At 45.5% G+C, this 26,934-nt stretch overlaps 1 protein-coding gene across 1 annotated transcript in view; it reads left to right on the top strand.

Annotated features, from left to right (window-relative positions):
• The window catches only part of LOC134413434 (sodium channel protein type 5 subunit alpha-like), a 74,086-nt gene extending 47,429 nt beyond the window's left edge, over positions 1-26,657 (top strand). Inside the window, exons 16-25 of the mRNA XM_063147609.1 lie at positions 1,576-1,684; positions 3,515-3,669; positions 6,816-7,013; positions 9,502-9,603; positions 11,315-11,536; positions 14,173-14,229; positions 16,203-16,344; positions 19,106-19,206; positions 23,526-23,796; positions 25,492-26,657. Coding sequence (XP_063003679.1) covers positions 1,576-1,684; positions 3,515-3,669; positions 6,816-7,013; positions 9,502-9,603; positions 11,315-11,536; positions 14,173-14,229; positions 16,203-16,344; positions 19,106-19,206; positions 23,526-23,796; positions 25,492-26,657 — 2,523 coding nt within the window. The remainder of the gene's footprint in view (positions 1-1,575; positions 1,685-3,514; positions 3,670-6,815; positions 7,014-9,501; positions 9,604-11,314; positions 11,537-14,172; positions 14,230-16,202; positions 16,345-19,105; positions 19,207-23,525; positions 23,797-25,491) is intronic.
• The last annotated feature ends 277 nt before the right edge of the window (positions 26,658-26,934 follow it).

The raw sequence follows: 26,934 nt of genomic DNA, 5'->3' as shown, positions 1-26,934 counted from the left end.
TGCACCATGTTCTGCTTGGTTGTCCCCTGGCTGATGGCTGTTTGGAGAAGGCTATCAACAGCTACTAGCCCTGATGGCTATGTGCTACCTTCAGCATCCAAGGCAGTATGGCTTTGTGCACAAGTTGCTGGGGAACATGGATGGGAGGGTGCTGTTGCCCTCATGTCCTGCTTTGTTGATCCCTGGTCGACAGCTGGTTGGCCTTGTGTGAACAGAGTGCTGGACTAGATGGACCCTTGGTCTGATCCAGCGGGGCTCTTCTGATGCTGTTATGATGAGTGCTTGCAACACTTCAACATTTAGCACCAAGTATTTTTCTTTCTTTCTCCCCTTGACGGGAGGAGGACTGTCTCAAGATACGCCCCCTTTCTGGGGCTGGAAAGCAGGCTTCATTTTGCGGCCGGAGGCGAAGGGGGCTTCCTCTTTGGACCTGCCTCTGTGTGGTTTAACAGGCTGGAACAAACCCCATCATTTCTTGTGCCCCATCGGCAAAAAGAGAGAAAGAAAATATACGTGGAGAAGGAGATTCAGGAAGTGACAGTAGGGGCTGAATCCAATATTAGGCCTGCTTTGAGTAGACCCATTGAAATGAATGAGGCTACAGCTAGACATAACTAACTTCAACCCCATTCATTTTAGTAGGTCAGCTCTATATAGTACTAATATTGGATACTGTGGGGAGCTTCCAGCCTCGTTCACGCCGGCCTTGTAGTGAGGGACCTGCTGGCACTTCCTCCTCCTCTGGGCACTTTCCGTGCCCTTCTTCTTGGCAACACCATGCTGTTTTGCCCTCCATTGCCCTGAGCAATCTTCAGCTGGTTGGGAGTCTGCAGAGATTTAAGGTGTCTTCTGAACACAGCCCTGCTTTCTGGCTTAACCATCATGGTTTAAGCTGTGGTTTAAGGTGACTTCTGAACGGGGCCATAGAGGAGCAGGATACAGCTGCCAAGTCTGGAGACGCAGCACATGACAGCAGGACTGAGCAGATCCTGGTGCTCAATTCGAACCGCACTTTGATGACCATCCACTTGACGCCTCCAAGCCAGAGACGGCCAGGAGCGGGATAGGTCTCGGGAGAAACATGTGTATTTTCCTGCAAATGAATTCGTGTAAATTTCGGGAAAGTAAAACAAAACAAAACTTGGAAGACCGTGGATTCTGCACGACCTGGGGAGGCCGGAGCGCAACAGATTCTACAGGTTGGATACTTAGAAATCTGAACTCATTTTAGTCTCTCCCACACTAGAGGCCTTCAAGAGGCAGCTGGACAACCATCTGTCAGGGATGCTTTAGGGTGGATTCCTGCATTGAGCAGGGGGTTGGACTCGATGGCCTTGTAGGCCCCTTCCAACTCTGCTATTCTATGATTCTAGTCCATTTTGAATTTGTCATGTATCCCTAGTTCTGAGTGAAACCAGAGCCGGTTCGCCTTCTCCACTGAGCTGTAGCACTTTCCCATCAGATGGCCCCGAACGGGACCTAACATTGCAAGGCCTTCCTGAATTATACCTAGAACCTTTTTGATCCCTTCCCTTAAGAGCATACTGATCCTTCTTATTATGTTCTCTTGTCCAGCGGTTGGATCACGACACCAGCGCTTCTGAGGCCAGCACAGTAGATCAGAGGTCTCCTGCCTTTCATTTGTCTGAGATCAAGAAGGTGCCCAAAGACTGTTTCCCACGAGGTGAAAGATCAGCGTTCTTGGCACAGAATTTGTTACTTTCAATTAATTAGGGCGCAGTCCTATGCATGTTTTGAGAGGAAAAGACCCACAATTCCCAGTATGCCCCAGCCAGCCACTCTCTTGCTTGTTCAGAATGGAATGGAGTCTGGCGGACTGAGCTGATGAAAGCTGGTTGAGCTCCGCCTGCCAGCTGGATTCCTCTGACATCTGTAATTGCCACTGGCTTAGATTGGAGGAGAAAGGAAATACACCGAGGCATTGAGTAGGGGGTTGGACTTGATGGCCTTATAGGACCCTTCCAACACTACTATTCTATGATATTCCTCAACACGATTTTGTATTGAGAAACAATTGAACCATTTGGGTTCCAGGGCAACATGCCGCAGGAGCATCAGGGTTATAACACTCTCTACGGTCAATGGCTATGTCTTGCCTCAAGGTTATTAAGGGAATCTTCTGTCCAACTTGTTGGACTGCTTTTGCAGGCTCTTGCCCGGCTTTATGCATGGTGTGGAGAACGTAGATAGAGAGACATTTTTTCTCCCTCTCTCATAATATTAGAACCCAGTGGGATCACCCCAAGAAGTTAATTGGTGGGAGGTTCAGAACGTCTTCACACAGTGTGTAGTTAAATTATGGAATTCACTACCACAAGATGTAGTGATGGCCATCAGTTTCGATGGCTTTAAAAGGGGGTTGGAGTTGCTGGGGAACATGGGTGGGAGGGTGCAGTCGCACTCATGTCCTGCTTCTGTTGGCCACTGTGAGAACAGAGTGCTGGATTTGATGGACCTTTGGTCTGATCCAGCATGGCTCTCCTTATGTTCTTTTGACTTGGAGGGATACTTCTTTGGGCTTAAACAGTGGATAGGATGTTAGGGTGCAGGGGCATGCTGGCCTGGTTGTTGTCTGGCCCAGCCAAACACCAATCCAAATGTCTTGCCATGGTCTTTGCCTAGTCTGCAGATGGATCTCTGCTAGGCATGACTAAGAGCGGACTTGAGGGAAAGCCTCTCCCTCTGGCCTGATCCTAGGCTATTTATTCTGGCCTCTGCAATGGACAGGCCAGTGCCTTCCCTGCAAGCTGATTTCCCCATGAGCAAGCACCCCAGTGTGTGAGTTCACTCAAGTCACTCTTCTGTCACATTTTTATTGGTTTAAGTTGCACACTCACCACGGGCATGTCTACACTAGGGAGGAAAGGGGGGAGGATCTCGCAATATGCTGATCGCAAGGTCCTCCCCTTTGTCCACATGCAGTGTGCAGCATCCAGGGAGGAAAGAGGACATTGTGCCCGCCATTTCAAAACCCCACCCCCTGAATATGAGCGCACGAGTGCGCCAACAAATGGTCAGGTTTTTTAAAAAAGATGATCCTGTTCCTCCCACCCCACCCCCAATGGGCACGGAGTGCCTGAAGAGCTCCATACCCGGTTCCTGGCTCCTCACAATTACTTACGAGGAGCTAGGACGAAACCGGGATGGCCGCCCACACCTCCCACAGTCTCGGAATGATCCCAAGACTGCGGGAAAACTCAGGCTAAAAGCCGACCCGGTTATCCTGGGCATATGGAGGAATCTTCCCTCCCTGCCCACGGGATCCCCTGTGCGTCAAGTGGACGCACAGGGATGGTCCTGGGATGATCCCCAGTTTAAGGCATGGTTTAGACATGCCCCGCAAGCGATCAGGATAATGTTTCAAGAGCAGGAAGACGAGGAGAAGAGAGTTTGCTGTCCTCCTTCTCCTGGAAAGGTGGTGGGTGGTAGAAACATGCCTTGGATTGCCTTACTATTCCAAAACAGCTCTTCATTTAATTTCTCTTTATTTCAGTTTTGGTCCAGCTCTTCCCATGCTGCAGAGTGAATACTGATAAATTCCCAGGCAACATTTGGTGGAGGTATAGAAAAACCTGCTACAAAATTATAAAACACAGTTGGTTCGAATCTTTTATCATCTTTATGATAGTACTGAGCAGCGGTGCTCTGGTAAGTGAACTATAATATCGTCCCAGAATAAGGATATTGTGACTTTGCATTTGGCGTGGCAGCCAGCCCTGTTTTTCCTTTTGCTTCTGCCATTGCTGAAGTTCCTTTGACAAGATGATAGGTGACATTTTTGCATTCCTTGATATTATTTAACCACACGTGGAGCATATTGGTGGATAAGTAATAGTATAAAGGTTTGATAAGAGCAATGGCCAGGACTCCAAAGGAGCCATGTGACTAGGGTTGCCATATGTCCCAGAAAACCAGGAATGTCACGGTTTCCAAGCATTTCCAAAATGTCCCGGCTGGTCAGTCAAGAATCACAGATTCCTGTTCCAGCCGGCTGGAGAAATTCCAACCTCCAAAATGGTGCCTTGAGCCTGCTCAGTGGAGTGTAAGGCCATAGCTAGACCTAAGGTTTATCCCTGGATCGTCCAGGGGTCAAACCTGTTCATCTAAGTGACACACAGGGGATCCAGTGCTCAGGCAGGGGCGAACCCTGGATGATCCCAGGATAAATGTTAGGTCTAGCTGTGGCCTAAGTCTTCATATTGAAGTCTCCTCTAGCTTTTGAGAACTAGTGGAAAAATATAATTTAGTGTCATTTTTGTTTGTTTGTTTGCTTAAACTGTTCTTTGCCTATTATTTATTTGCAGATGCTTAAGAGCTTTAGGCTGCAATCCTTTGCATACTTACCTGGGAACAAGTCCTATTTAACTTAATAGGATTTGTTTCTGAGTAGACACACATAGGATTGCAGTGTTATCCTGGGATCATCCCTCAACATCCCTGAACACAGGGGATCCCGGGAGCAGGCAGGGACGACCCCTCCATTTGCCTGGGATAATCCTTAGGTCTAGCTAAGGCCTTAGATAACTAAAGCTCAGATAGTTTTCTTTCTTTCCCTAGACCTTTACATATTGCTCAGATTTTTTAAAAAAAATCCTAGCCCCCCCCGCCAAAAAAATTGTCCCGGTTTTGTGGATTCAGAATATGGCAACCCTACATGCGACTAATTCCACATACCCAAGGTGTCTTTGGGCTTGTGTTTCTTGGATAACAGCTCCTCACGTTACATTGCAAGCTACTTTTGAAAATAGAGGGGATTTCAAAAATGACAGTGGACATGCACTTGGGTGTATCTAAAGTAGCTCCTTGGAACCCAAGCAATAAAATGAAATGAGAATAACGTAAAAAATCCTTTTTTAAAAAGATGTCATCCTTTTTTCTTTCTTTTTTTTGAACATATGATTTCGGAGTATTTTACAAAATAACCCCCCCCCCCCCCACAATTAATCTATTATTAGGATGTCCTTTGGACTCTCTCATCAGGTAGTGCCACCGGTTAAGAACTGACCACCAAGGGATACTAGAACCCAATGGGGCCATCCCATGAAGCTGATTGGTGGGAGATTCAGGACAGATAAAAGGACTTCACACAGTGCGTAGTTAAACCATGGAATTCGCCACCACGAGTTGTAGTGATGGCCACCAATTTGGATGGTTTTAAAAGCGGGTTGGATAAAATCCTGGAGAAGCCCTATATACACCAGTTGTTGGGGAACATGGGTGGGAGGGTGCTGCTGCACCATGTCCTGCTTTGTTGATCCCTGGTCGACAGCTGGTTGGCCACGGAGAACAGAGAGCTGGGCTAGATGGACCATTGGTCTGATCCAGCATCAGGGCTCTTCTGATGTTCTTACGCTCTTAAGGGATCCTTATTAATGATGTAGACACTCAGACAAGTTGTAAAACTAAAAAGCACTTTTATTTCAGCATGTAGTTAGTTCATTTCAACCACACTTCAGACCCAAACAGGAGGAAATGAACTCACAGTAAGTTCATTTATATAGCCCGGACGCCTAAATCCAAACATATCTCACTCAGTTGTCATGGAAATGGACAGAACTCCAGGACAGGCTAGAGGTTGGTGGTAATGAAAAATGAGGACTCAAAATCTGGGGTTTTTACACTCACTCACCAAAGTGTGGTTGATGTCATTGACCATCTGCATTTTGAAATAAGCATTCTTCTGGTAAACAAACCCATATTTGGGAATGGTATCATGCACAACTTTGGGGCTCAAGATGACCACACACGTCATTGTAGCATGTTTCCGTCATGTGTGTAGGACATGATATGATGTTCCTGTTACATAACAATTTGTCCTATAATAACCCCTTAATCTGTATATTGCTTTCTCACAGAATGTCCATTCTTCAATACATAATTAAACCAATTAACTGTTCCCTTAACAAAGACATCTCCTCTGTTAGTACGTTTCACAGAGTGCCTCACCAGGCCTATAAATTTGGGTGTTTCCAATTTATCTATGGATGTAAAGGTTTTATTAACCCCTTCCATCTGTTTTGTGGATTATTAGGCATTTTTGTTACATTCTCAACACATTAATGGGCCTGGATTATTATTATTATTTTTTAAGACAATTTCATTCCACTTGTACAAGTGTGCACAAATTCCCCAAAGTTTTTTTTTTTTAAAAAAAAAACAGCCCACAAGTCCATGTCTCAGAACAATCCAAGCTCATTTAAATCCATGCTGATTTCTCTGGCATCCCTAAATTCATCATTTGGGGTTTTCTCTCTGGCAGGCTTTCCCTAGTATCAGGAGGGTGCACAGCAACCATTAGTTGCAGCTAGAATCACAAGCCCAGTCATAAGCATAATGGTCAAGGACCACTGAGACCAGTGCCATGTTCCTAGGTAACATGGTTACCTAGGTAAGATAGTTGAAATAGCAACTATCCTTGCTATTTCAAACTGCTATGCTAATTAATTTAAATCAAAGAGTTCAACATCATAGCTTAATGCACGGGCAGTGATCCGGGGACCACTTTCCATCACCCCAGACTATCCTTTGGGCCACACTTCAACTGCAACAAAAAATTGGTGATCCATTAAACCTTTATTGGATGCAGTTTTTTGCTTCATACTTAGGGAAAAATCCAGTTCATCCTTAAACATGGGATTAGGTCCATTCAGTACTTCCATCCTAAACTTTCATCAGCTGGATGGTATTCCCTAGGAATACCTAATAAGTGGTCTGGATCCTTTCTTATGACCTGCCACAAAGTTACAACATTCTATTACTGAGTTCTAAATTATGCCTGATTTCTGAAATTCTAGATCTTTGAAGACATTCACCTAAATGCGAGACCAAAAATAAAAGCCTTACTGGAATATGCAGACATATTGTTTTTCTACATATTTTTCCTGGAGATGCTCCTGAAATGGGTGGCTTACGGTCTTACGAAGTATTTCACCAATGGCTGGTGTTGGCTGGATTTCATTATTGTATGTGTAAGTTATTTATGTAATCTTCTTGTACTGTGCACTGTGCTCAAGGCCGGCCTTAGGGGTGAGTGAGCTGGGCTGTTGCCTGCTGCAGAGAGCTGAGGGGTGTGTGTCTAGCTAAGCTCAGTGGCTGCGTTTTTTTTAATGAGCTGTCTGCAGTGAGCAAGGGAAGCAAAACACAAATGCCTGTAACCTTTCTTTCAAGGCTCTACAGGTCGTTTGGGTCTTAACTTCAAAAATTATTTTTGCTTCAATTAGCTTTAAAGTAAGTTTCTTTTTTGATTTGCATTTTGATGTCATTGGGCGGTAGGTAAAAATCAATGGAATGCATCTTTGCTTTGAGGCAGCATTCCTTCAAGCCCTTAGCACTTCAGATATAATAATAATAATAATAATAATAATAATAATAATAATAATAATAATAATAATATATTTATTACCCGCCTCTCCCTCTGGATCGAGACAGGGAACAACTCTAAATAAAATATAATACATAAAATTAATTAAAAGAGCATATAAAACCAATACAATATTAAAATAAGAATTACAGCATCTTAAAATTCTTAGGTTTAAAATTCATCTGGGTAGGCCTGGTGGAAGAGGCTAGTCTTTACGGCTGTCTTAAACTCAGAGAGAACTCTAAGCTGACGAATCTCCTCCTGCAGGCCATTCCACAGTCTGGGGAGGGAGCAGAAGAAAAGGTCCTCTGGGTAACAGTTGCCAGCTTAGTTGTGGCTGGCTGGAGTAAACCCTTCCCAGAAGACCTGAGTGTACAGGGCAGATTGTATGGGGCAAGGCGATCCCGCAGGTAACCTGGACCCAAACCATGTAGGGGTTTAAAGGTAATAACCAACACTTTATACTTCGCCCGGAAACAAATTGGCAGCCAGTGAAGTTAGGGTGACCATATGAAAAGGAGGACAGGGCTCCTGTATCTTTATCAGTTGTACTGAAAAGGAAATTTCAGCAGGTGTCATTTGTATACATGGAGAACCTGGGGAAATTTCCTCTTCATCACAGCAGTTAAAGTTGCAGGTGCCCTGCCCTCTTTTAAATCTGCTCACTCTAGTATAGCTCTTGCACCTTTAACTGTGGTGATGAAGAGGGAATTTCATCAGGTTCTCCATATATACAAATGGCACCTGCTGAAAGTCCCTTTTCTATACAAGTATTAAAGATCCAGGAGCCCTGTCTTCCTTTTCATATGGTCACCCTAGTGAAGTGATTTTAAAGTTAGTGTAAAGTTGGTGTAAACATCGTAAGCGCTATATCAATAAAAATAAAATAAATCTGTAAGTTGTATGAGGTCAGCTGGATACCTTTTTTATTTATAACTTTTCTTTAATAATATGAATGATAAAAAAGAGATGAATGTGCTGAAATAACAAATGCTTACCAAAAGATAGGAACTGCTATGAAACAAACAAACAATAGTAAGTAAAACCTGCGATACTTCTGCTATGTTGCATAGTGCATAATGCGCTACCATCGCTACGTTTGCATAGTGCATCGTGCCCGGCCGCTACTTAGAAAGTGGCTTTTTGAACTTCGGTGCGTGCAAACTGTAGCACAGTGGTGGAGCAATGTTGTTCTCAATAGACATCACATCTTCACCAGGCCCCATAAATCCTCCGGGTAGGCAAAGTGTTTATCTCCTCTGAAATATTTTTTAATAAAAATCATGATGGGCAGGGAGAAAAGGTGGGAGAGGGGAACTTCTGTAGTGTTCAGAGATTGCACAGCAGGGATTGGACTCGATGGCCTTGTAGGTCCCTTCCAACTCTGCTATTCTATGATTCTATGATTCTATATGCAGGGGGTTCCTCGGAAAACAAGTCAGCATGGAAAGGCTTCCCAGATGAAAGAATGCTTGAAAGCTAAGACTAGGTTCAAACAACACGATAACCAATGGTGATTTAAATAGTTGATGGTTGGTTATTTAACCCAGTGTGGGTCATCGTGTTGTGTGGAGGTAGGTTTTTTTTAACTAACAGTTGGTTATTTGGCCAAAATAACCAATGCAAATAACCAATGCTGTGCAGAGTTGGCTGTTTGAACCACCATTGGTTATCATGTCATGCGGAGGGCACCATTGGTTAGTTCTTTGGCCACTGTTGGTTATTTCATCAGCCACAGAGTTATGAGGTAAGAGTGGTCAAAGTGACAGCTGCCACTCTAGTCCACCTGGAAGCAATGCCTGATGGGATACTAGCAGGAGGACCGGGCGGGGGGAGGGAGAGATGGCGGGGAATGAGTGAGTCAACTCAGTGTGGATTAATAGTTAACTCAACCCTGATTGTAATCTACACCATGGTTGATTATTATCACGTCTGGTTGATTATTATCACGTTGTGTGGGGAGTACTCCCTAGATAAACATCTGTTGAGTGGATGATTACTCCACCATTGACTATCGTGATGTCCGAACGCAGCCAAAGGGTATGTTTTATGGGTAAACAGCCAGTATTTTTCTTCAATGTTCACAGTTTTCCTTTCCTGTGTCATCATTTACATCAAAGCCGTTGAAGGAAAACAATCCGTGTGACACCTCCACAAAATCTCTTAGAACTTTGAGGGCCTTGAGGCCTCTTCGAGCATTGTCCAGATTTAAAGGAATAAAGGTACCATGTTGTTGTTGTTTTGCATAGCTCTGTGTTTATAATAACAATCTCGTTGAAGAAGCCAAAAAGCTGAAACCCTGCTTACATAGTCTGTGAACTCCTTTTTACTCATCCACCATGTTGGTGGAGTTTTTCGCTCATCTGCTGCCCTCCTAGATCATCAGCATTTTGATGGTGCTATGGCTCTTGGTTTGGTAATGGCCCAGAATGACTGGTTGGTGCTTTTTCTAAATGGGAAATAATAGTTGGGAGCTATCTAGAGACAGTGGGGATGGTGGCTCTGATTTCAGTGGGGTGGTGAATCTGCTCTGGGTTTCAGTCAAAACCTTTGGGCACCTTGGAGAGCTCCTTTAGAGTTCCGTCTGGTTCTGACTGAACTCCGGAGTGGATTCCCTGCCCCACTGACCTGTGAGGTCAGTCAGTGAGCCACCCAAGGGGCACCCAGTTAGCTAAATGGCTAAAACTGGATATGAAGCTACGCTTCTTTCATCTAAACCAGCAGTGGGGAGGCATGTGGCCCTCCAGAAGTTGTTGGCTTAAGCATCAGCTGTCAGAGCATTGAGAAAATTACCACCGCCACTACACACACACACACACACACACACTCATGAGGGGGCGTGGAGGCTGATGTAAGGCTCAGGTGACCTCAGTGGCATGGAGTGCCTTCTACAAACTCCGGTTGGTGACCCAGCTACGCCCCTATCTAGACAGGGATAACCTGGCTTCAGTTGTCCATGCTCTGGTAACCTCCAAGTTACATTACTGCAATGCACTCTACGTAGGGCTGCCTTTGAAGATGGTTCGGAAGCTGCAGCTTGTGCAAAATGCAGCGGCCAGATTGATTTCGGGAACCAGAAGGTTCGACCAGGTGTCATTTGTATATATAGAGAACCTGGTGAAATTCCCTCTTCATCACAACAGTTAAAGGTGCAGGAGCTGTACTAGAGTGACCAGATTTAAAAGAGGGCAGGGAACGTGCAGCTTTAACTGTTGTGATGAAGAGGAAATTTCACCAGGTTCTCCATACATACAAATGACACCTGCTGAAATTCCCTTTTCTATGCAACTGTTAAAGATACAGGAGCCTTGTCCTCCTTTTCATAGAATCATAGAATAGCAGAGTTGGAAGAGGCCTACAAGGCCATTGAGTCCAACCTCCTGCTCCATGCAGGAATCCACCCTAAAGCATCCCTGACAGGTGGTTGTCCAGCTGCCTCTTGAAAGACTCTAGTGTGGCATATGGTCACCCTAACGTTAGGCAGACATAAGTAGCCTGTTTGTTCTGATTTTATGGATGGGAAACCGAGATAGCGACTTGTCCTAAGCCACCCTCTGAGCTGCGATTTAAACCCATGTCCAGCTCCATAACCTATGCTCATTTGCAAAATATGAACTGGGGCGGACATCCGTCCCCAACCCTGTTATTGCTACATGCTTGTTGAATTGCTTGCCTGGCAAACTGCAAGCCTATGAGCCAGTGGAGGCTGGTGGCTCCGATCTCAGTGGGATGGTGAGTCTGCTTCAGGTTTCAGTCAGGACGGATCGGAACTCCTTCAGAATGGTTGTGACTGAATCCTGGAGTGGGTACACTGCCCCACTGATATCGGAGCCACCCGCTTCCCCTGCTAGATGCTCCCATTCCTCAGAGCTGTTGGTAGACCCGTCCCATTCACTGGATTGCTGAGCTTGCCTTTCATTTCCTTATTTAAAGGTGGTGGTGAATGCTCTCACGGGTGCCATCCCTTCCATCGGGAACGTGTTGCTCGTCTGTGTGGTTCTCTGGCTCCCATTTAACATCCTCGGAGTACAACTGTTTAGAGGAAAATTTTGGAGCTGCAACTCAACCATTTCAAATAAGGACGGGTGTATTAGGATTCAACGGGACGTCAACTTCGACAACGTTGCGATGGGGTATTTGGCCCTGCTGCAGGTGGTATGTTCATCCCCCAAGCATATTCTCTGGCAGGAAAGCCACCGTGGCTTGGCACAGGCAGCCGAAGAACGGCATTTCTCATCGCTGATAGCAAATCGTTGCCGGCTCAAGTTAGAGGCCACGTTTGCTTTTGAGCCTCGTGTGGTGCAGAGCAGTAAAGCAGCAGTTTCTGCAGCTGAAACTCTCCCCACGGTCTGAGTTCGATCCCAGCGGAAGCTGGTTCTCAGGCAGCCGGCTCGGGTCGACTCAGCCTTCCATCCTCCCGAGGTCGGTAAAATGAGTACCCAGTTAGCTGGGGGAAAGGTAATAACGGCCGGGGAAGGCAACGGCAAACCACCCCGCTATAAGGCCTGCCAAGAAAACGTCAGCGAAAGCTGGTGTCCCTCCAAGAGTCAGTAATGACTCAGTGCTTGCACGAGAGGTTCCTTTCCTTTCCTTTGCTTTTGAGACTGAGTTTTGAGGCAGGCTTTAAAAACAAACCTAAAGCAGCCTTAAACTCCAGGTTTTGCTGGTGAATTTTGAAACAATAATGTGAAATAACGGCTTTCCAAGTTCACTACCTTGATTTCCCCAAACTTCCTAATCCCCCATGGCGACACCCATTATTGGGAATGTCGGAAGGAAGGAAAGGGAATTTGAATACAAATTTGAATATTTCAAAACGAACTTGAGCTGGGAGAAATTTGATCTCTAGCTGAAATATATTTGATATGTTCTTCACACCAGTGGAGAGAGCTGTAGTTAAGCTACATGTTGACATGCATATTCGTGTGCTTCCTTTGGGACTTGGCTCCATAATCCAGGGCTTCATGCACACCTTTATGGGAACGGATGTGCTATAGAGGTACATGGGTCTCTCCCATTATATTCTTTAACCGTTCCCCTCGCACAGAAGATAACAGCCACCAAGACCAATGGGTCCAAAAAGTGTGGAGGTTCTAGGAAACACTTCAGCAAGAGGGCACCAGGCTCTTTAATCCAATGGTGCTGGGTAGAGCAGTCCTAAATAGTGCTGTGCCAAAAATTTCTCCCACAATGCTTTTCAGCCATTCCCATTCAATTCAATAGAAACGAAATTGCTTTCGACAAGCAATTCAAAGGAGAAGAACGTTTTGGAGTTAAGGAAAACGGTTGTATTTACAAACTACTATCACCAATGCTTGATGGCTATAATGAACATTGATATTTATTTATTTATTTTATTTATTTATTTATTACATTTTTATACCGCCCAATAGCTGAAGCTCTCTGGGCGGTTCACAAAAATTAAAACCATAATAAAACAACCAACAGGTTAAAAGCACAAATACAATGATACACATTGAAAGTGCAGAAATGGCACATCAAAACTAATAAGAGCCGTATAGTACAGCCTTCCTCAACCTGGGGCGCTCCAGATGTGTTGGACTACAACTCCCAGAATGCCCCAGCCAGTCCAACACATCTGGGGTGCCCCAGGTTGAAAAGGCTGGTATAGTATACAAGTGTGCACAAAATAGTTTAAAACAAAATAGATAAAAGCAGGTCGAACGCTTTTTGACAGAGGTGTCTTCTTCAGTGACCCCTAAATAAGCAGAGCTCCTGTGTATGTATAAAAATGAGCTGACTCCAATTATGAGGCCCAGGGTGAAATAGCTGGTGTCACTCCCATAAAACCAATTACACCGGGCTCGATATCTCTGTTGCTGACTGTGCTTCCCTGCTGCTTCATGACACCTCTGTCGAAACGTGTTTGACCTGTTTTTAACTATTTTGTTTTAAACTGTTTTGTGCACACTTGTATACTATACGGCTCTTATTAGTTTTGATGTGCTATTTCTGCACTTTCAATGTGTATCAATGTTCATTATAGCCGTCAAGCATTGGTGATAGTATTTTGTAAATACAACCATTTTCCTTAACTCTTGTCTTGTTGATCTTAGCCTGTTTTGCTAAGGACCATACCCCTTTTTTCTCTGCTGAAGAACGTTTTGGAGACATTCTCATGAGTTGGGGGAGTCTTGAGTTTACCTTGAGGAGTGTGAGCAAGTGGCCTGTCTTTCGTTGTACAGTCATCTCTCCAGCAGCCTGTAGCCTCCTCGGCTTCCCGTGTTTCGATTAAGACCCAGGGGAGGACATCATGAGGACCTCCCTTAGGGCGTTTTCAGGCCAGGAAGCTGCAGAGCAATGCAGAGATGCAAAACAGAAAGAAATCACACGCACAGCACCCTCGGCTGCATCGCAGTGATTAGCTAAACTGAAAAACGTCACGCCCAAAATTATACTAGACCTTTGGGCTGTATGTATGCACCAAAAATCCCGGGGTGGCTGCATGGTGGTGTTGCATCGATTATATGATGCATCAATCGTAGGGCTTTCCCATGAAGCTGCGAAGCAAAAAAGCGGGGGACTTACCTGACATTTTCTCCTGAGTGAGGCGAGTATGGTGCATCTGTTGTTTATCCTCACTCCAGAGTTGTGGCGGAGGTATGACTGGACAGATGGCAACCCCTGGTTGGTCGCCATCCACCTGGGCAAAGGGCAGTGGGTGGACCCGACCCCTGGACACACTACACTTTTGCTGCTGCATTGGACAAATTAGGAAAAGTTACTTTCAGAACACTATAATAACTTTGTTTATATGTGTTTCTATCCAGGCTACATTTAAAGGTTGGATGGATATTATGTATGCTGCAGTAGATGCGCCGGATGACGTAAGCCATGGAAATGAACTTAAGAGTGTTTCTCCTTTTTTAGATGTTTTTCTGAATATTTTTTAGGAGGTTTTACACTATTAAATTGTGTCACTGACACCTAACTCTGCATCATTTGATGCTCTATGACAAACACAGGTGGTTTCATACTATGTTTCGTAATGATTTTGCATTGTTCATTAAAATAAATTTCAATGAGCTGCCATTTTGCAATTTTTCAACTTAGGTTTTTAGAAAGCTTGGGGATAAGTCTCAGGCGTGGCTTCAAACGTCCATCAGAAATGGTTAAATAGTGTGGCTGCAAGAGCAGGTTCCTACTGGTAAGACTTTATGTCAGCCATCTTGGCTGCCATCCTTGGCTTTTAGAGTCAACGCTAAAAGATATTGCTTAGACACAGGCAAATTTGGATTCAGCAGGTTGAAATACATGAAACACTCAAGCAAACAAATTCCCTTCTATTAACCTCAGAACATGGGAAATATCTCTGTTTAGGATATTGTACCATCTAGAACAGTAGAGTTCTAGATGGTTCAAGCACCTTGGAGAGATCCTTTAGAATTCTGATTGGCTCTGACTGAAACCCGGAGCGGATTCACCGCTCTACTGACACTGGAGCCAGCAGCTTCCACTGGTTGGAGTCCTCAGTGACAAAGGATGGCAGTTTTGTCTCCTGAAGCTGGAAAAGTCTGAGCCAAATCAGCTCCTTTTGTACTGGAGCTTCCAAAGTGGGGACGACGACCAGAGCCAGTTCCGGTCGGAGAGTCCTTCCTGCCTTCTGAATCCACAGCATCATGGCCCAAAGATGAGGAGTCAAAAACAGGGATGGAGCGAGCGTCCGACTGGGTCCACGAAGGCAGCAGACACCCACCCACCTCACATCCAGCTCTCATAGACCCAGGCGGACGCTCTCGGTGTGAGTGCAGACCCAAGCCCGAGTGCTTGTGAGCCCCCCATGAGAGCTTGGGTGCAGGTCTGCCCTGGCTTCCTGCCCCTTCCCCCAGCAATTTCCGGAGCCACCAGAAATTGTGCATTTTCCCCTGCCTCCGTTTGCCAATGGGGGGCTTAAAGGCCCTATTAACCCTTGTATTAATAGGGCACAGGGGATGGGCGGGAATGCTTGATTTCTAGAGGTTTCGGAAATGCACAATTTCCAGAGTCTACAGAAATCACACAGTGGGGGAAAGGGCCGGAAGCAATGGTGTGTCATGTCTAACCCTGTTGCTCCTGTTTTGGAAGAATGTGTTTCAGGTAATCAATCAGAACCAGATTCGGACATAGAGGAGGCAGCACCAGACACTAGCCAGCCTGTACCAGTGGGGGAGAAAGCTCTCACGGGCGATTCCCCAGCTGGGAGTCAGCCCTCTCCAGAGCTTATCTCCTCAAGGCCAAATCCTACACACTCAGTGAGAAGTGAGCTTTCTTCTGGAGGAGAGTGTCCCGACAAGCTAGCTGATGCTAGGATCTGCCAGAAGCTCAAACGCATGGAGCGGAAGGAAGGTGTGAGAAAGTCGGCCTGACTAGGATTGCACCAGAACCTGCCTCCACACCAGGCTCCCCGAAGTTACGGGCGTTTGAGAAGTAGCTTCCTATTCTTCTTGAACGGACAATTGTCTTGCTTAGTTTGCATAGTTTTGCCTCAGGGGTCGTTTCCAAGAGGTTAGACTCTATTCAGGTAGAAGAGGCATTTGCTGCTTAATAAAAGCTTTGAGGATTACTTAGCAAGCCTCATCATTTGCCTCCCATAGAAACAAGGAGTGTTCTGAGAGACACGACATGGTGGTCAGCTGCTGAGCGCTCGCAAGCCTCATGGGCGCTTGTCAGAGGCTCACACGGTTTGGTTTGCAGGGGCTCGCCAATTTCGGATACCCCTAGTCAAAAATATGGCCATGACAATAACTGACCTGAAATTACAGATCAGCAGGTCATCTGTTCCTTTGTAACATGTGTTCCTTTCCTTTCTGTTTCATTTCAGAAAGATCCACCACCATGTTTTGAAAAGAATGTATATAATTACCTTTATTTTGTGGTCTTCATCGTATTTGGATCGTTCTTCATGCTGAATCTCTTCATTGGAGTTGTCATTGACAATTTCAACCAACAACGGAAAAAGATATGTACTCAGCATGGATAGACATGAGGCCAGGAGTCACACTCCCACACCCACAAAGTGTATCTGGTGTCTGGATTGGAAATGTGCAAGATCTGGGTTCATTAGAGTACGGTGATGAATTGCAGCTGGTGGTAACATCCCCAGGGAGGATTAAGGCAGAGAGAAAGTGATCATCAGCACTTCACTTATTCTGCCCTGTTTTTAATTACCTGTATAGCGTGTAAGCCTGACCCCCAGAGCTGGCTTGCTGGGCTGGCTAGGATTGGGTGGAGGCATCCCACCACCGGAGGAGAGGAGGACTGACAGTCGTGGGATGGGGCCCATTTGCCCCATGTTCTGGCAGCGGAAAGCTCAGCAGGGGGAAAGCTGCTCATGAAAGCCCCCAAAACAGGGCATTGCAGAAGCAGAGCACTGACAGCTTTGAATCTTCTGGATCCAAAGCCCTAGAGATCCTTTGAGGGGCCCCATCCTCGGTTCCTCAACTATGCCTACCTGGAGCTGGAAAAAGGAAAGGAACCTCTCGTGCAAGCACTTGAGTCATTGCTGACTCCTAGAGGGACACCTGCTTTCGCTGACGTTTTCTTGGCAGGCCTTATAGCAGGGTGGTTTGCCATTGCCTTCCCCAGTCGCAGTTACTTTTCCCCCAGCTAGCTGGGTACTCATTTTACCGACCTCGGAAGGATAGACGGCTGAGTCCACCTGAGCCTGCTGCCTGAGAACCAGCTTCTGCTGGGATTGAAGTCAGGCCGTGGGGAGAGTTTTGGCTTCAGTAACTGCCGCTTACCACTCTGTGCCACAGGCAGAAGGTGGTGAACTTGGAAAGCTGACACAGGAAAAAAAAAGGGGGGGTTTGAGGGGAAATACCACCAGCTTCTGCCCTTGCTGGCATGAGCCAGGAGACCTTCAAATGTGGGGGTGAATCCACCACATGTCTTCTCCCCAACTCCACTTTGCATTGCTCTGTTATTTATTTATTTATTTATTTATTTATTTATTATTATTATTATTATTAATTGCATTTTTATACCGCCCAATAGCCGAATCTCCCTGGGTGGTTCACAAAAACTAAAACAATTCAAAGTGTAAAACAAACAGTATAAAAACATGAGATAAAATACACATTAAAACGAATTAAAACATACCATACATGATTAAAACATCCTGAAAACATTCTAAAATTTCACTGGATAGGCCTGCCGGAATAGATCAGTCTTTATTGCTTTTTTAAATTCTAAAAGACTGTCAAGTTGACGAATCTCCTCCGGCAGGCCATTCCACAGTCTGGGAGCAGCAGAAGAGAAGGTCCTCTGGGTAACAGTTGTTAATCTAGTTTTTGCTAGGTGAAGTGGATTCTTCCCAGAGGACCTGAGTGTGCGAGGCGGATTGTACGGGAGAAGGCGATCCCGCAGGTAGCCTGGACCCAAACCATGTAGGGCTTTAAAGGTAATAACCAACACTTTGTACTTCGCCCGGAAACGAATTGGCAGCCAGTGGAGAGATTTTAAAACTGGTGTAACGTGGTCACCCCTAGGTGTACCAGTGACCAGCCTGGCTGCCATATTTTGGACTAATTGAAGTTTCCGGACTAGGCACAAAGGTAGCCCTATGTAGAGCGCATTACAGAAGTCAAGCCTCGAAGTTACCAGTGCGTGCACTACCATCTTTAGGTCTTCCAACTCTAGGAAGGGGCGCAGCTGGCATATCAGCCGAAGCTGATAGTAGGCACTCCTGGATATTTATTTATTTATTTATTTATTTATTTATTTATTTATTTTATAACCCACCTTTTCCCCTCTTGCAAGGAACCCAAGGCAGCTTACATGACCCTCCTCCTTTCCCTTTTATCTTCACATCAACCCTGTGAGGTAGGCTGGGCTGAGAGTCAGTGACTGGCCCAAAGTCACCCAGTGAGCTTCCATGGCTGAGTGGGGACTAGAACCCAGATCTCTCAAGTCCCAGTCCAACACTCTAACCACTACACCACACTGGCTCCTTATTACTATGCGGGCACTCTCAGAGGTGCCTAACACAGCACAGTCCTGTTTCCACATATTTTGTAAGCATTCGCTGACCACAGGCATCCATTTCATTTCATTTATTACATTTCTATAATACCCTATAGCCAAAACTCTCTGGGCGGCTTACAAAGATTTGAAAACTTTAAAAAAATACAGTATTGTGTACAATATAAAAAAAGGTTTAGCTACAAACATATAAACAAAACAGACACACCCACACATACATCCAAAAATATCCCATGATCTGATTCAAAACCTATTGCCTGCTGCCAATGCTTGGCAGGAGAGGAGGGTTTTAGCTAGGGTGACCGTATGGAAAGGAGGATGGGGCTCCTGTATCTTTAATATTTGTATAGAAAAGGGAATTTCAGCAGGTGTCATGGCCTCTTGACCAGATACAAAAGAGGGCAGGACTCCTGCAGCTTTAACTGTTGTGATGAAGAGGGAATTTCACCAGGTGCTGAATGCCTACAAATGACACCTGATGAAATTCCCTTTTCTTTACAACTGTTAAAGATACAGGATCCCAGTCCTCCTTTTCATAGGGTCACCCTAATGTTAACCTGGCGCCGAATAGAGAACAATGTTGGCACCAGCTAGGCCTCATAGAGGAGTTCCTTCCACAATTGGAGTTCATCTTCTGCCAGCGGTTCCCTACCACTGATGGAACAACACCACTGGATACAAGCCAACAACTTCAAGCGGAAAATTTAAAATTTAATAGAAGTCTTATATCCTTATACCTAGGTGGAGAACTCATTTTTTTGTCCGATGAACAGAAGAAATATTACAATGCACTGAAGAAACTTGGTGCCAAGAAACCACGTAAGATCATTCCACGGCCACGGGTGAGACATTTTGCATTCTAATTAAGACTTGTAAGACGGGTAAGACATGTTTGCATTCAAATGCATACAGAATGGCATTTCATAGATAGAGTCATAGAATAGTAGAGTTGGAAGGGGCCTATAAGGCCATCGAGTCCAACCCCCTGCTCCATGCAGGAATCCACCCTAAAGCATACCTGACAGGTGGCTGTCCAGCTGCCTTTTGAGTGCCTCTAGGGTGGGAGAGCCCATGACCTCTCTAGGTCATTGGTTCCATTGTCTAGGGTGACAATTCTGTTGTGCAAGCAGTAGCTATACTAGAGTAACCAGATAAAAAAGAAGGCAGGGCTCCTGCAGCTTTAACTGTTGTAATGAAGGGGGAATTTCACCAGGTGTTGCATGCATACAAATGACACCTTTTGAAATTCCCTTTTCTGTCCAACTGTTAAAGATACAGGAGCCCTGTCCTCCTTTCCATATGTTCACCTATTATTGTCGTACTTCTCTAATAGTCAGGAAGTTTTTCCTGATGTCCAGCTGGAATCTGGCTTCCTTTAACTTGAGCCCGTTATTCCGTGTCCTGCACTCTGGGAGGATCGAGAAGAGATCCTGGCCCTCCTCTGTGTGACAACCTTTTAAGTATTTGAAGAGTGCTGTCATGTCTCCCCTCAGTCTTCTCTTCTCTAGGCTAAACATGCCCAGTTCTTTCAGTCTCTCTTCATAGAGCTTTGTTTCCAGACAGCTTGCCTGCATTTTTTCCTTGATGATTTTTGTGAGTTCACCACAGATTTTGAAAGACCCTTCAAAAACAATAGAAAAATTAATTATTTCACCCAAAGCATTTTTGTGTTTTGCTTGCGTAGTCAGAATTGATTACTTATTCCGATGGGCTTAGTTTAAACTGTGTAAGTTTAAATAAGGGAAAGTGGAATGATCCAAAATGTGCAAATGACAGGTTTACTGCCAGTAGTGAAGGAGAGGAGTCTAGGGCTCATTTAATTTGACGTTCTAGTAAGAACTATTAAAAATCAACGACGATTTACAGTCATTAACTTCCATAAACGTTAATTGGTAGTGTTTAATGAGACTACATTAGAGGAAGCAGCCATGGAATTGATCTTAGAATTTCTTAACAAAGGGTTTCAGAAAGAATGGAGAGTTCTGAGAGCTCCCGCTTCCATTACAGATCAATGATGAGTAGAAGCCCAGATTGATTTTGAGCTTGAATATGTAATGTCCTTAACATCTCCATTAGGTATATTACGTTGCCTCTTCAGTCGTGAATCCCTTTCCATAGGGTGTGAAAGTACATAGGAGCAGAAGGGGTTCAGTGTGCAAAAAACAGAGAGCTTGGGACAGTTGGGCACTCAGAGGCCATTTCTACACCTGCCTTTTTTCCAGGGATTGTCCCGGGATCATCCCTGTGCATGTTACTTAAGAAACAATTTAGGGTGCAATCCTTTGCATGTTTAGACAGAACAAAGTTCTACAACTCCAGACATTCCCCAAGCAAGCCTGGGAATAGTGGGACAGTCGCTATAGGACTTTTTTTATGGCTAAAAATGCATAAAATTATACCTTTAGTCAGTTTAGAGTAGGGCTGTGCACCACCACCCCGAACCACTTCGGGTCGATCCAACCCTCCCCCGATCCACTCTGGAACAGGATCCGGAGTGAGATCCGGAGGGCCAGATCGAGATTCGGGGCCCATTTTGCCCCACTTCCCCACTTACTTGCCTCCGCGGTGGACGGCGGAGGCAGGTAAGTAGGGAAAGGGGGACAAAATGGGGGGCTGAATAGGTCCCCCTCCCCCCTTACCTAGTTTTGCCGTCCACTGCCCACGGACTGTGGCAGCGGGGGCCGGCGGAGCCAGGTAAGCCCCCCTTCCCCCCACTTACCTGCGTCTGTCGAGGTCTGGGCAGTGGCTTCAACTGAGGCCCAGGCCTCAAGCTGGATCGCGACAGATGCAGGTAAGTAGGGGGGAAGGGGCTTACCTGGCTCTGCCACCGTCACTGCATGGACTGTGGCGCTGGCGCCAGGTAAGCCCTCCTCCCCCCCACTTACCTGCGTCTGGAGCTTTGGAATGGTCCAAATCGCTTCAGACCGTTCCGAACCGCTCCACGCCGATCCGCACTTACCCCGATCCACTTCAGAACAGGGCATCAGAGGTGCGGATCGGCGTGCTCCGTTTCGGATTCGGGGATCCGAAATGAAGCGGAGCACAGCCTTAGTTCAGAGCAACAGCCACCACTGAGAATATGGAGTTCCTTGCAGCCTGTCAAGACCAGACAGTGTATATATTAGCAGAACTCAGTAAAAATGGCGTCAGGGAGCATATTCACAGGTCCTGAGAAAGGGAATGAGGGATATCCATCTTGGAACCTGGAAAGCTGTGGTTCATTGATTCTTCTGCTACAATTATGGTACCCTACAGTTTGGCTTCCATGCAATAATTCACTCTGTCATTGTTATGGAATTCTTTTCATTTGCTGTAGAAGAAAAAGTAAATCTTCTCAGGTGTTTGGGGACTAAAATGTCAGAATGCCTGAAATCTGGTCTTGTTCAGAGGACAAGTAGTTTGATGTACATCAGATTGGATGATATGGTAACCAAAACAGAAGTCATTGGTTCGCCTCGGTTGAGCAGGTGCCGTTAGTTTTTGTGGGGTAATAAGGAAATTTAGGACACAGCCCCATTCAAGCTTAGACAGAAAAAAAGTCCTACAACTCCCAGCATTCCCCAGTCAGATATGCTGGCTCAGGAATGCTGGGAGTTGTAGGACTTTTTTTCTGTCTAAACACGAGTTGGGTTGCACCCTTAATAATGCAAAGTAAATACCTACAGGTTTACAGTTGTCTGCATGAAAATGACTTCCCAACCCTAAATACTGTGATCAAGAGGAAACTTGTCCTCTGAAGAGAGAAACTGCCGGGTTCCCTAGAAAATAAGTCCCTGAGCCGACACGTGCCCCTGCCGGTTCTTTTATGCCCCGTCAATTCTGTTGTGCAAGCAGCTCCAACCACTTGCACAATGTCAATTTAGCACTTCCGGGTCAACACAATATGAGTGGAAACTCTTGTTTCTGGAAGGAGGCAGGTGGACAGAACTCACAGTCCCTAATGGGCCTGTTCAGACATGCTAAGCCTCAGTACGTAAGCGTTTGGAGTGAAATGTTATGGCTTAGTGTATCGTGTGAACCATTCCTAACCATGATGGCTACATAACCATGGTTTAAACATACTCACTAACCATTTGCTGCGAATGGGTTAGCAGCCTAGCCATGGCTTAGTGTGTTGTCTGAACAGACCCATTAGGGAACTCCGCCAACCTGCCTCCTTTCAGAAACAAGCATTTCTGCTCATTTCGAGGCTCCTTTTAAGAAGTGCTAAATCTCCCTTGTGTAAGTAGTGGGTCCTGCTGGCTCAACGGAACACCACTTGTGGAACGGAATTGGCAGGGGATAAACACCTGTTGAATTCTGCCCATAGTTCTCCTACGCAGGGTCTACACTACTGCCTTTAAACAGTTTATGATGTTACACACTATTAACCAGGAAGCAGGAATAAGACCAGCGAGACACAGGAAGTGGTATCCAATAATCAATGGCCAATGTCTTCCTCGTAATTCCTTTTGCTGTTACATCTGAATGGCCGTGGTTCTTTTGATTCCTGGTTCCTTAAGTTCTTGTTTGGTTCTTCCCCCTCCTCCATACACCCTGAGAGGTTTGATATGTGGGGAAGCTTCTCTAGCAACATCCAAAGAACACTGACTCTCCAGGTGTCTGAGTATTGTGGATTGTTACTTCAACTGTCCGTAGACCTCTAGGTAGCGGCTTCTTGCCCACGGCGGAGAGCCGCAGGCTCGCGCCTACAGGATGTTGAAGGCTTAAATACCTGGGGAAAGAAGACAGGTTGCTTGCAGCTGCTGGGGAGGGAGGGCAACAGCAAACACCCACGGGACTCCTCCAATGCAAACCCAACCCTCTCCTGGCCAAGGTGTCTCTAGTAGCCTCGTTTTAAATACCTGGGGAAAGAGGACAGGTTGCTTGCAGCTGCTGGGGAGGGAGGGCAACAGCAAACACTCATGGGACTCCTCCAATGCAAACCCAACTCTCTCCTGCCAATACCAGGTCGATGCGTGGAGTGGATGGAGCAAGCTCCTATTCCAGTTTATAACAGTAGTGGCAGCTTTGGGGGCCCAAGACACACTCCATATACCATTTTCAAAGTGTTAGACAAAGGGGGAAATAATTAGCGACTGAAAAGAATTGACTGTCTCTTCTGCATTAATTCCGAATCCCTCGGTAACGTCAGTACTTTTCTTCCTTTTTTTCATCACAGAACAAGTTCCAAGGCTTCCTTTATGACATTGTAAATAAACAAGCATTTGATATTTTCATTATAAGTCTCATCCTCTTAAATGTGGTGATTATGGCGGTGGAATATGAAGGCCAAGGAGACGAAACCAGGAAGCTTCTCAAAGGATTCAATTATGCCTTTGTCGGCATCTTTACTGGAGAATGCATCATGAAAATATTGGCTTTGAGGCTACATTTCTTAAAAGACAACTGGAACATATTTGATTTTGTGGTTGTGATTCTTTCAATATTTAGTAAGTAAAAGAAAGAAAGAAAATAGCTCGTGTACCATTCTGTCATTTCTTGTCAACGCTAAGCAGGTGCAAGGCAAGTTTGGGCCCTGCAGAGCTAAGACGTTTCTCCTCTCCTATATAGAATCATAGAATCATAGAACAGCAGAGTTGGAAGGGGCCTATAAGGCCATCGAGTCCAACCCCCTGCTCAATGCAGGAACCTACCCTAAAGCATACCTGACAGATGGTTGTCCAGCTGCCTCTTAAATGCCTCTAGTGTGGGAGAGCCCACAACCTACCTAGGTAACTGATTCCATTGTTGTACTGCTCTAACAGTCAGGACGTTTTTCCTGATGTCCAGCTGGAATCTGACTTCCTTTAACTTGAGCCCGTTATTCTGTGTCCTGCACTCTGGGAGGATATTCTGGGGATCTAGGAATCTTTGTGCTTGTAAGAATGCCATGGAGTGTACATAGGGTGACCATATGAAAAGGAGGACAGGGCTTCTGTATCATTAACAGTTGTGATGAAAAGGGAATTAGGAGAGGGAATTAGGAGTGAGCAGTGAAGTGGCCAAGTTTGTTGATGACACCAAATTATTTAGGGTTGTTAAAACACAAAGGGATTGTGAAGTGCTCCAAAGGGATCTTTGGAGAGCGAGCATCCAAATGGCAGATGCAGTTCAATGTAAGCAAGTGTAAGGTGATGCACATGGGGACAAAAAACCCCAACTTCAAGTATAACCTAATGGGATCTGAGCTGGCGGTGAGCGAACAAGAAAGATCTTGGGATTGTGGTGGAGAGCTCGATGAAAATGTCAACTCAGAGTGCAGCCACTGTAAAGAAGGCAAATTCCTGTTAGGCATTATTAGAAAAGGAATTGAAAATAAAACTGCCAGCATCATATTGTCTTTATACAAATCTATGGTGCGACCACACTTAGAATACTTTGTACAGTTCTCATTACCACACCTAAAAAAGATTATTATAGAGCTGGAGAAAGTGCAGAAAAGGGCAAGTCAAATGATCAAGGGGCTGGAGCATCTCCGCTAGGAGGGAAGGTTACAACAGCTGGGATTGTTTAGCTTGGAACAAAAGGCAGCTAAGGGGAGACATGATAGAGGTGTCCAAAAGGATGTGTGGTGTGGAGAACGGGGATAGGGAGACATTTCTCTCCCTCTCCCATAACACTAGAACCCGGGGTCGTCCCATGAAGCTGATGGGTGGGAGATCCAGGACAAATAAGAGGAAGGACTTCTTCACACAGCTCAGAGTGAAATGATGGAATTCACTACCACAAGATGTAGTGATGGCCTCCAATTTGGATGGCTTTAAAAGGGGGTTGGATAAATGCCAGTCATATGCCCCCTTACTTGCCTTCCCTCCACTAAGCTGAAAAGCCTCAAATGTAACCTTTTCCTCATCAGGGAGTTGATCCAGGCCTTTTTCTGCATTTGGCCCATCCTTCCTTGTTGTCTCACCACTTCCATTATAGGCATTCCACCACCTCCACCTCCTCCTCCTCCTCCTCCTCCTCCTCCTCCTCCTCCTCCTCCTCCTCCTCCTCCTCGTTTTCTGGTAGGAATTCTTAAAAGCTATTCAAATATGAATCACTTTAGCATATTCCAATAACAGAATTAAATATTTAAGTTAATTTTAGCTTTAATTGGAAGTTTAATTGCATTGTTAATGGATTTCTAAAAATATTTCTCGCAGGTTCCGCTGCGACAGAGCTTTGGGAAAGCCTCAATTTCCCCCCAACGATCCTGAGAGTCATTCGAGTGGCCCGGGTTACCCGGATCCTGAGACTCATCAGAGGTGCCAAAGGGCTCCGTACCCTCCTTTTTGCATTGCTGATGTCACTTCCTGCCCTCACCAACATTGGGCTCCTCCTTTTTCTCATCATGTTTATTTATGCTATTTTTGGTATGACGAACTTCGCCTGCGCCACTTGGGAGGCCGGGATCGACGACATTTTCAACTTCCAGACATTCGGTAGCAGCATGCTTTGCCTCTTCCAGATCACAACCTCAGCGGGCTGGGATGAACTTCTCCGTCCAATGCTGAGCCATGCTAACAAGTCCTGTGCTAAGAACTTAAATTTAACCGCTTCACAGCTAAAAGGTCCCTGTGTAAACCGGAGTACAGCAATTGCTTATTTTGTTAGCTACATCGTTATATCCTTCCTCATTGTTGTTAACATGTACATTGCTGTCATCATAGAGAACTTGAACGTGGCCACTGAAGAAAGCACAGAACCTCTCGGGGATGACGATTTTGACATTTTTTACGAGATTTGGGGAAAATTTGACCCCCTGGCGACTCAGTTTATTTCTTACTCGGCACTTTCAGACTTCGCTGATTCTCTGGCAGAACCCTTACGGATACCCAAACCTAACAAGCAGCAGTTGATTGCCATGGACCTTCCAATGGTCAATGCAAATAAGATCCACTGTTTGGATATTTTGTTTGCTTTCACCAAAAGGGTGCTGGGAGAATCCGGCGAAATGGGCTCACTGGAAAGCGAAATTGAGAAACGGTATCCAGAGAGGATTGCCTACGAACCGATAGTGACAACTCTCAAGAGGAAGCAGGATGAATCTGCTGTCATTATCCAGAAGGCTTTCAGGAAGCATCTCCTCCAGCGTGCAATGAAAGCGGAAGCCTGTCAGGATACTACTCCGAGTAGCCCCTTGGACCGCATATCTGAGGAGGAGAGTGCCTCTGTATTCGGGCTGAGTGAAACTGAGGACAGTCAGTCACACAGCTCCCAGAGCCCCTCTTCTGTATGTATTCCTCCTTCGTATAGTAATGTCACAGGTACCACGGATGACATTCCTCAGGTGAAGATCACAGATTGTCCTAACGATGACATCAAGTGATTCACAGTTTTCCTTGTCACCGCCTCTTTTTCCAGGAAAGCTCATGCTGCAACCCTATTTCTGCCATTATAACCACCTTCATCAAAATGTTTCATTGCCTTTGCTTCCCCGCAGCTTGTGTATCCGCTTAAAGCTCAGTAAAGGACTAAAGATCGCAACGAAAGAGCTATCGAGAATTGCTAATGTTTTGTTGTAGCTTCGCTTTATGAACTGATGCTTTTTTATTTTTAGCATACTGCGTTAGGCATCTTAGGCCAAATCTACACCAAGCACTATG

The sequence above is a fragment of the Elgaria multicarinata genome, chromosome 1, assembly GCF_023053635.1.
Source record: "Elgaria multicarinata webbii isolate HBS135686 ecotype San Diego chromosome 1, rElgMul1.1.pri, whole genome shotgun sequence".
Classification (NCBI taxonomy): Eukaryota; Metazoa; Chordata; class Lepidosauria; order Squamata; family Anguidae; genus Elgaria; species Elgaria multicarinata.
The sequence above is the reverse complement of the archived record's forward strand: the minus strand, read 5'-3'. Positions and strand labels throughout refer to the sequence as shown.